General features: G+C 39.1%; 1 protein-coding gene across 1 annotated transcript; it reads left to right on the top strand.

Moving 5' to 3' along the window:
- The first annotated feature begins 982 nt into the window (after positions 1–982).
- Positions 983–8,587, top strand: LOC101738637 (uncharacterized). Its single transcript, XM_004933522.5, has 7 exons — positions 983–1,310; positions 1,670–1,808; positions 2,535–2,591; positions 3,923–4,010; positions 5,962–6,084; positions 7,100–7,255; positions 8,381–8,587. The coding sequence occupies exons 1-7, from the start codon at positions 1,076–1,078 to the stop codon at positions 8,531–8,533; spliced, it is 951 nt and encodes a 316-aa protein (XP_004933579.1). The 5' UTR covers positions 983–1,075; the 3' UTR covers positions 8,534–8,587.
- The last annotated feature ends 2,365 nt before the right edge of the window (positions 8,588–10,952 follow it).

Below are 10,952 nucleotides of genomic sequence, written 5' to 3'. Positions count from 1 at the left end.
ATCCCACAGAGTACAGATTTTATTTAATCAACTGTTTAGTTCAAGACCAATATAACAATAGAAACAAATGGCAGAGTCCGTAGATATTCCAAAGCATATAAAGGGGTCTTCGTTAAAAAATTATGTGGTAGTCTTGTAATATGTCTCTCTCGTCAGTTCAGGACGAGAAAATACTTCGTTTTAGATTTTTGTAATTAGCTAAAGCAATTCATTTCGTTGATTATCTTTAGCTTATAGGTCTGTGCTACAATCTATATACATATACTATGTATTGGCGCCAAAATGAGAAAACTCAATGAGCAATCATATAAAAATGACAGATTTCAAATTCAAATGTAATATTTTGTTTATTTTTAATTGTAACAGTATTTATGGCCAGACTAAGTATATATAAAAATGAATTGCTGTTCGTTAGTCTCGCTAAAACTCGAGAACCGCTGGACCGATTTGACTAATTTTGGTTGAATTATTTGTGGAAGTCCAGAGAAGGCTTAAAAGGTAGATAAATATGAAAATGCTCGGAATGAAATAAAAATAACAATTTTGTTTTTCCTTTCATGTGTCCCCCGTCGGATGGATTCCTTTTGTTTGTTTTAAGTTTATTTTATACAAAAGTTTAGGTCTTTTATTTCTCGATTGAGGCACTACGAAGTCTTCCGGGTCAGCTAGTATATTATATTTTACTTGCAAATTCAAATAATGTAGCCTAGCTGGCAGGAATATTTGGGGACTAAGTTAATAAATTCTGTGTCGTTGTTATTTATTGCCCTTATAGGCAGACGAGCATACGGTCAACGGTGAGTGGTTACCGTCGCCCGTGGACGTCAGCAAACCCAGTTGCATACCTAAGCCGTTGCCTACCGTTATTTATATTTATATTTGTATGTTAGTTATATATTATAGTATAGTTTCTAAGGTCGTTAAGGTTATTGTTCAATGAGTTTTAAAACATTTTTAGGGATTGCTGGCATTTCTGACAGTATTGAATTGTTTTGACAGAATGACAAATGAAGCGATAACGATTATTACGATGTCAATACATTTTTTTTGTTAATAATGAAAGAAAATTCGGACAATGCCAAAAGATAAGGAAATTAATGAGAACTCAAATGAAGTACAAGAAAACAGAATTACAGAGCATAGCAACGAAGATACGGCTAATGAAAGAAAATCACAAAATAATGAGATTCATATTGATATGACAAGATTAGGGGATGACGTAAAGGGAACTGAAAATGAAAGAAAAAATCCTAGTATTGTGGTGTACCAGTTCTATGGAGCTCAAAATCAGAACGACTGGGGGATGTCAGGTGACCATTATTTGCTTATATTGCCTATATTAGTTACCTATGGCACTGATAATAACATATTATTATGTATAAAAGTTCCAAAAAAATCTAAGAGAGCATTTACATTGTCCGGGATGAAAGGCTTCGCATGCAGGTTACTTCGGGGGAATATCTCATTAGCTAATTTGTAGTTTGATCCCTTTCATGTCATCTATTGGAAAACAAAAATGTTCTCTGCTAAATTTCTTCATTTTGTTTCTCATCATCTCACTCTTCTGTTAGGTAACACAGATATACAATTTTCCTCGGTTTCCTTCATACAATTTATAGGAGTAAGTTGCTTTTTCTTGTGAATTAACGGGTTCTTTATCTATTGACAGGAGGCAACGCTTTTGATAATGGCGCACCTCCGTTGGAATATGATCCGAAGACTAGGAATGATTTCGTTCGTTTTGTGTTCATTATAGTTTTTATAATGTTAATGTGCACAGCATCATTCACCGTTCTGGTGTTTATCACGTAAGTGTAAGTTTTAATTGTTGGTATTGCGTATTTTTTATTTATGACTCGGTTGATATGTTTCACGGTATTTTTTTATTATCAAATTTAACACCAATGTAGTCTCGTCTGTGCTCATTTAATATGGTCCTACCGTTACTATTTGGAGATCTATAAAGCCCTACACGAATCGACCCAATATTTAGCCAATTTTTGCTAGGCTTTCAATTTTATTATAGTGATTATTCAAATTGTAAAAGATTCGATCTCGCATTGAAAGTGCTTGTCAGTACTATTAGTATCTTACTACGAGGCAGATTTAGAATCAGCTATTTTATGATTACATTACAAAAAAATGAGTTATAACATAGTTCAGTCGGGTATGTATCGCACCGGAAGAAAATCGATGATTCAGTAGCTTTATTATCGCTGCTATGCTGACACGGCGGAACATACATACGTTCGCAACCTATTTCTCATTACAGCGTCATGTTCCCGTCTCGCAAATTGCACCCGCCTTCTCGCTGCGAAACGTAGGGACCACGATTCTAGATAGCAAAGGAATCTGGAAAGCAATGCTTAGCTTCTGCGAGTCCACCATCTCAAGGGAGAAGGCGGTGGCCAGTGCGAGAGATACTTTTTTCTGCACTGTTTCGTCACCAGTTGTACTCATGATAGGGTTATATAATGACATTACAGATGTTATTTATATATCTTACCCACAGTAAATGTTCTTATGTGTTTCAGGCCCGATATGAAAGTGTTTTTTCAAAGGATCGGCTTAGTAATTGGCATACCAGCCATGTAAGTATTTTTTCAGTGTGTGTATTAAAAGTTTCTAAGATATCAATAACTGCCTTAACTATTGTATTTTAATATGGTAGGTTAACTGATTAACATACAGATGTACTCGGAAAAGTTCATTGTCCTAAAGTTTTGAAATACTGATAGCTTTCCAGATTTGGAAACTTTAGTTAACATTACCTACATACGCTAGGCCAGTTCTGATAGAAATATCGACTGTAATATCATTAAGTCTATGCTGATAGGCAGAATACCAGAGTCCCATACCTGATGATGTCAAGATGATAATAGGTGACCATGGTCTTGTATTTCTTGAGAAAGAGGAAGAGGTACACCTAAGAAGAAATGGATGGATTGCGTGAAAGACGATATGTGTAAGTAAGAGGGGAGTGAACGAAGAAATGGTATATGATAGCGGAGTAACTGGGAGAAGGGCAGGTGAATGATGACGATAATGTTGGTTTTGTACTTCGGTGCAGAATTGAGCATCCACGAAACATCTGCTGCAGGATTAAAAAGCCTAAAAAATACAACTCAAATCGTAATTATTAATTTGTTTGCTGTTGGCGGAAGAATTGTATATTCGATAAATTCATTTTCAATGTACGCTACTAGTGTATCCCAATTATAGTTTGAGTTATTTACATTGCTTCTGCACTGCAGGCTGGTATTACCAATCGGTCGTGTCTTATTTATCAGAATTATTTTCAAAAAATTTCTACTTGTTCGCGTCATTGGCAGCCTATATAATTCCATCACCGTAAGGAAACAAATAAGCGAAATTGAAAATAATTGAGTGGTTATTAACTCTGTTTATATTCTTGATTGGGTCAGTGTACCTATATGGATATTAAAATATGAATAAATTCTGTTAAAATTGCATCTTGCGTCAAACGGTGTAAAGCACCATCTAATATGAAGAAAAGGTATTAGATTGAAACTTTGAGAACTTTATAGACATATCGTTTGAATTCGTTATTCTAGGGTGGATAAATTTGGTTCCAAACCTTAGACGAGTAATCAGAAGTGAAGAGAAACACATACAAATTACACTGTTCTGTATATAGGGTTTATGAATTGGGAAATTGTAAATAATAAATACACCGTGTGTTAGATGCATCATTGAATACTGTAGTGTTGAAAGGTATTTGGTGATCCATGTAAATTCTGAGTGTGTGTAGTTTTTATATGCATCATTCGGATCAAATTATTTAATTATTTTATCGGGAAACATACGTGATTATAATAATATATACGACAAATTCAGAGCACGTCATTGGGCGTTCAATTAACAATTTTAAATTTATAAAGTTTGTTTTTGTTGTTTTAAGGATTTTAATTATTGGGCTGAGTTTCGTGATGTCTTGTTCGGAGTGTGCCAGAAAAATGCCTTGCAACATTGTGTGTCTTGTTTTAGCGGTAAGCTACTGATTATCTTTTTGTTTTATCTTTCTTTTATCTGATTATCTTTTTTATTAATTTTATATGCAACATAAGGGATTTTTTAAAATCATCTAAAATAATAGAGAATATAGAATTAAGGTGATAATTTTAACAGACAAACAAAATATTTTATTCGTTTAATTGGAAATCACTTTTAGCGTATATATAGCGTGATTTGGATCCATATGTGTAGTTGCTATTGTCCTACCTATTTTAGCCGCAAATTAATAAAAAAAATGAATTTTTATGATTGCCCTTGTAGGCAGACGAGCATACGACCCACCTGATGGTGAGTGGTTACCGTCGCCCATGGACTTCAGCAATTCCAGGGGCAGAGCCAAGCGGCTGCCCACATTCAGGTTTCAAGCGGCTATTTTCCAATACAATGCAATTCAGACTGGTCTTATGCTGAAGTATAGTGGCAACCACGTTTTCATGTCTACGATCTCCGACAATAGCTTTTGGGGTGGTGAATAGAGCAATCAAAAACTGTGAGGCGGAAAATGCTTTTCTACGACACATTTTTTTTATTGCTTAGAGTGACGAGCTCTGAGCTTTAGTGACTTTTCGGACTGACATTTCGTTCTCGATTGGCGACCGGTATGCTCGTCAATTATTATTTGTACCCTACGATTTTTATAAGATCGCGCTTGCCACCCAACATTAATGTTTCATTACAATTATTGTAACCTATGTATATATGTCATCTGTGGCTATCGCACCATCTCCTTCGAGGCGGCGTGTGTACTGGCTGGGACACCGCCTTGGGTCCTGGAAGCGGAGGCGTTCGCCGCTGACTATCAGTGGCGGGTTGACCTTCGTGCCCGGGCCGTGGCACGTCCCAGCCCCAGTGTGGTCAGAGCGCGGAGGGCCCAATCTCGGCGGTCCGTGCTAGAGTCATGGTCCAGGCGGCTGGCCGATCCTTCGGCTGGTCGTAGGACCGTCAAGGCGATTCACCCGGTCCTTGTGGATTGGGTGAATCGTGACAGAGGACGCCTCACTTCCGGCTCACGCGGGTGCTCACTGGGCATGGTTGCTTCGGTGAGTTCCTGCACCGGATCGGAGCCGAGCCGACGGCAGAGTGCCACCATTGTGGTTGTGATTTGGAAACGGCGGAGCACACGCTCGTTGCCTGCCCCGCATGGGAGGGGTGGCGCCGTGTCCTCGTCGCAAAAATAGGATACGACTTGTTGTTCCTGAGTGTTGTGGCATCGATGCTCGACAACCATTAGTCGTGGAAGGCGATGCTCGACTTCTGCGAGATGGTGCACTCGCAGAAGGAGGCGGCGGAGCGCGTGAGAGACGCACAAGCCCGCCGCCGTCGAGCGGGGGCCAGGGAGGCGGATCTCGTCTAAGCTTTGGCCCTCTAAGTGTTTCGGGTCCCTTTCATATGTCGGTCTGGGGCCTGGCGAGGGGGTCCTAAGAAGACGACGTGCAAGCTGCTCTTCACGCGTTTTACGCAAGCGCATCCGGGTGATGGAAGGCCAGCCATCCTCGACCCACGCTGGTTCTGACCCAGCGGGGTATTTCGTAGGATAACTAACTCAAACCGGCGCCATCGGATAGCCTGCTGACCGGGAGGGCTGGTGGTCGTGGCGCCGACGACCGCCGGTGCGGCATCCCGAGGGGGAGGGTGATGGGAGAGATGTGCTCCGCACTAAACGCTTCACTCTCCCCCCTTTGCCTTTTCATGAGTTCTGTCTCATGAGAGGTTCGGACATGGGTTGTTGAGCGACAGGAGGTTTTAGTCGGTTCGACTCCGACATACCCCGCCCGCCATCCCCAGTGGAGGGTAGGAGTCCGGCGATTTCTTCCGGACCAAAAAAAAAGTATATATTATGTATTTCAGACTCCGTTCTTCACAAGCTATTTAATCTGTTTGCCAAACGATCGTTCTAAAATAATTTTATTATTGTTTTCATTACAGGTTATAGGAATGTCCACAATTGTTTCGTTCATCACGGTGCATTACAACACGGAGATCTTGATGTATGCAATGCTGGCGACCGCTGTCGTTGTGTTTGTCTGTATATTACTGGCCTGTTCCAATGTGAGTTGAACTAGCTTATACGGCTGTGATCTTTTCGATGGTTGGGAAAAAAAGCGAACCGAAATTGAGAACTGAGAATTGAATAGAAATAAGACTTCGCTGTCATGTTTTATTGACGGTAAGATGTTTTGGGAGTCCACACGAGTAGGTACCACCACCCTGCCTATTTTCGCAGTGAAGCAGTAATGCGTTTCGGCTTGAAGGGTGGGGCAGCCTTTATATAGTAAAAACTGAGACTTTAGAACTCATATCTCAAGGTTGGGTGGTGGGATTTACGTTGTAGATGTCTATGGGCTCCGGTATCCACACAAAAAGCTTCAAAGTGTATGAAGCTATTCGCGTTGTGGTGCATATATATTTTTTTATTGCTTAGATGGTGCTAAGTGATTACTGAAGCCCATAGACATCTACAACGTAAACGCGCCACCCACCTTGAGATATAAGTTCCAAGGTCTCAAGCATAGTTACAACGGCCGCCCCACCCTACAAACCGAAACGCATTACTGCTTCACGGCAGAAATAGGCAGGGTGGTTGTACCTACCCGTGCGGACTCACAAGAGGCCCTACCACCAGTAATTACGCAAATTATATTATAATTTTGCGGGTTTGATTTTTATTACACGATGTTATTTCTTCACCGTGGAAGTCAATCGTGAACATTTGCTGAGTACGTAGTTCATTAGAGAAATTGGTACCCGCCCGGGATTCGAACACCGGTGCGTCGCTCAACACGAAAGCACCGGATGTCTCATCCTTCAGGCTATGACGACTTCGACGCATGTCTAGTGATCAATGATGACCCGGTACATTATGAGCTTGGTCATCTACCCACGTCATTAAAAATATTAATAGATGGCTGCAAGATGTTGCCTAATGTTGTGACCTTGAAATGTCTGGTTGGATGGTCTGCGATTAGAACATGAATACAATGGCGTTTCTAGTCTTGCTTAGCCGTAGTCAAAGATTGTAAAGCCCCTCGCGCTTGATAGCTAATGTCAAGTTCTTCGTTTTCAGTTTGACTTCACTAAATGGTTCATATACGTAATTGTCATATCAACGGCATTCAGCGTAATAGTGATGATTATCGGTGTGACAACGTTAATAACGAACACTCACATGAAGTCGTTGGACCTCGGCCTTTTGATTGTCGGCACATTGATAAATGTTGTTGTGAGTTGCGATATTTTTATTAGATTAATATATTATAGCTATTTTTACAACTGAATATCGTTGCAATCGTTTCAATGCGGAATGTGGGTCAGTATTTTTTTGTCAATTTTTTTTTTTGCTTATGTGTTTGGACGAGCTCACAGCCCACCTAAAGTTAAGTGGTTACTGGAGCCCATAGATATCTACAACGTAAATGCGCCACACACCTTGACATATAAGTTCTAAGGTCTCAGTATAGTCACAACGGCTGCCCCACCCCTCAAACCGAAACGCATTACTGCTTCACGGCAGAAATAGGCGGGGCGATGGTACCTACCCGTGCGAACTCACAAGAGGTCCTACCATCAATAATTAAGCAAATTATAATTTTGCGGGTTTGATTTTTATTACATGATGTTATTCCTTCACCGTGGAAGTCAATCGTGAACATTTGTTAAGTACGTATTTCATTAGAAAAATTTGTACCTGCCTGCGGGATTCGAACACCGGTGCATCGCTAGATACGAATGCACCGGACGTTTTATCCTTTAGACCACGACGACTAATTAGTATTCGCAATAGGATAATAGTGAAGCCGTGATCGAAAATCTATATCTATACTAATCTATACTAATATTATAAAGAGGAAAGATTTGTTTGTTTGTTTGTTTCGAATAGGCTCCGAAACTACTGGACCGATTTGAAAAATTCTTTTTCCATTAGAAGCCGACATTGTCCCTGATGAACATAGGCTACTTTTTTTTATTCTTTTTTTATTTTTATTTTTTTGGTTTCATGTGTGTTTTAATGTTTCCGAAGCGAAGCGAGGGCGGGTCGCTAGTATGTAATAATTTTCGAGTATTATGTGTTTTGTTTGCAATGTAATATAGTTTCCAGTGAGTCTACATGGGTCACTTCACTATTCTTTCCTTTTTTTCGGGTTGAAGTCGAATCTCCCGCGAGGTTCCCGTTCCTAAGAGGCACGCGGGATATGTGGGTATCGGTGGTCGAAGATATTGAAGAGGTTATGACCCCGCTTCTACCTATGTCTGTGGCAAAGTAATCTTAATTTACGAAACATGGGCGTAAAAAAATTAGTTCTGTCGAAAATTAGATTTAGAAATTTATGTTTTACTTATTTTCCAGATATTGGTATTGGAGCTTCAGACCATTCTAGGTGGTAGATCTGTGGAACTCCACGAGGACGATTACGCGATGGGTGCATTCCTACTCTACATTTCCATAGTAGATATATTCCTCCAATTCGTGCAGATATTGGGTATTTTAGGGGATACGTGAATTTGTAATTCGTTTTCATCAAAATTAACGGAAATAATAACTGATGTGTTTTCATTTCTGACATTTTTTGCTTGTCCTAACTCTTCTAGATGATATTCTGAAGATTTAGATGCTTAGCACTAACTTTGAAAAAACTAAACCAAGGCTTAACATATTACACAAACTGGTGGTAGGACCTCTTGTGAGTACTGGTGGTAGGACCTCTTGTAAGTCCGCACGGGTAGGTACCACCGCCCCGCCTATCTCTGCCGTGAAGCAGTAATGCGTTACGGTTTGAAGGGTGGGGCAGCCGTTGTGACAATACTGAGACCTTAGAACTATATCTCAAGGTGTGTGGCGCATTTACGTTGTAGATGTCTATGGGCTCTAGTAACCACTTAACATCAGGTGGGCTGTGAGCTCGTCCACACAACTAAGCAATAAAAAAAAATAAAAAAAACTCCTTAGGTTAGCTTTACTGTCAGTCACATGCCAAAATTCTATATACCAAATTTAAGTTGAGCTCAAGGCAGTAATCACACATTGGTGAGGCGCGAATTTATGGTTGAGGTTTACCAGTGAGGGCACTTCACCAAGGACATGATAAGAAAGCGTCACATATTTGAGATAATTAATTGTACGGTTGCTTCAATTCAATTAAAATTAGGAATGGTCTAGGATATACAGATCTTGTAGTATCTATACTATTATATATCGGAGAAACCGCATTATTAAGACTATCGTCAGACATCATAGGGACGAAGAGCTAGGGTAACCATTTAACACGTGGGGGCATTAAATACATACATACTTATCCCATAAGTATTTAATGTAACTAGAGGTCCCGCAGTAGTCGAAATTCGACTATAATTAATTAGAATTGTAAGTTTGTACACTATTATGATTGTCTCTACTAATATTATAAAGAGGAAAGATTTGTTTTTTTGTTTGTTTCGAATAGGCTCCGAAACAACTGGACCGATTTGAAAAATTCTTTTTCCATTGGAAGCCGACATTGTACCTAATGAACATAGGCTACTTTTTAAAAAAAATATTTTTTTTTATTTTTTTGGTTTCATGTGTGTTTTAATGTTTCCGAAGCGAAGCGAGGGCGGGTCGCTAGTATTTTATAATTTTATAATCACAAATTTCGCGAAGACTATACTATAAAAATATTAACAAAGACAAACAATATTTAATCTATTCTCAATTTGACAACAGACGTCAAGAACAAAAGTTTGACAATAAATAGTATGCATGCGTGTGTGCGTCAAATACATGGTATGTAGTGTGTGTTATGTTTTCTTTATTGATTTAATGTATCATTTATGCATAATTAAAAAAAAAATTAGCATTGTGCACTTCTTCTCTATATTCTCTATAAGTGTAGAAAATTTCATACTCCTCCGTCCGCGCAATTTTCGTAAAAAGGGATACAAAGTTTTTGCTTCACGTATTAATAGATTATTAATAGCTTTAATACAAATAAAAGGCCTTTGGTTAACCTTTTACGATAGAAACGGAGGTGATGAGATTCGAATAATACGTATAGATTTTTGAATACGATTTTTTTTCAAATTTGTTTAAATAATTGTTCAACCTATCAATCACTCAATTGGTACAATTGATGTTCTACGCAGAAAAAATGTGTGAAACAGGGATATTTAGGGCGCGAGATCATTTATTCACAATATAAAATATCGAAGATTATTATTGAGCAAAATAGAATCGAACGAAGCCAAACAAGGCTCCGATACAAACAAAAAATATTGGAATATTGCGGTCTTCATAAATTCGACGGAGCAGAAGTTGTAGTTGAACCGAAGGAAATATCAAAGGTACTTATGAAACACGATAGAGAGTAGATGCTCCGGGTTTGCCCGTTGGTGTAGAAAGATAAAACGCAGGGTCGTAACAATTATTTATCGTTTCTATTTTGGGGGCTTTTGGGATTTTGATGATAATTATTTGGTATACTTTGGTTTCTCATCAGTAGAGTATTGGTAGGTATAGGTATATTGGTATAGGTGCATCCGCATGAGCGTACTGACAAGCTGCCTATTTGATTCATCCCATGTATTTAGGAACTAAGTATATTTCAAATTAAAGTCTTCGAAGTGTAGGGAAATATAGTAATCATAATAAAACTAATTTGTTTACTTAAACTGGTTAGATGAGCTCGTGGCTCATCTATTATGAAAAGGTCGTTGGGGCCTATAGACATCACACCTAAAAAACCACCTACACCTACACCGGAAACAAAATTCCGATTTAGCGGATCCGACGTAGATTTAGCGAAGCATTGCTTTTGCAGATGTTAGCAAAGTCTCTCATGCTGAGCCCCGTGTGCTCGCCTACTAGTTCGGTGAAACCAGAACCACGGTAGCCGGGTAGGAAAAAAAAAAACAATGTTAGAACCAAGGATGTATTGAGTTTTGGC

This window comes from Bombyx mori, chromosome 28 (assembly GCF_030269925.1).
Source record: "Bombyx mori chromosome 28, ASM3026992v2".
Classification (NCBI taxonomy): Eukaryota; Metazoa; Arthropoda; class Insecta; order Lepidoptera; family Bombycidae; genus Bombyx; species Bombyx mori.
The sequence above is the reverse complement of the archived record's forward strand: the minus strand, read 5'-3'. Positions and strand labels throughout refer to the sequence as shown.

Excerpts from the sequence above, each read along its gene's own strand:
- LOC101738637 (XM_004933522.5), top strand. The coding sequence starts at position 1,076 with ATGCCAAAAGATAAGGAAATTAATGAGAACTCAAATGAAGTACAAGAA. Across the intron at positions 2,592-3,922 it reads GTAATTGGCATACCAGCCAT|GATTTTAATTATTGGGCTGA; the intron begins GTAAGTATTTTT and ends TGTTGTTTTAAG. Across the intron at positions 4,011-5,961 it reads TTGTGTGTCTTGTTTTAGCG|GTTATAGGAATGTCCACAAT; the intron begins GTAAGCTACTGA and ends TTTTCATTACAG.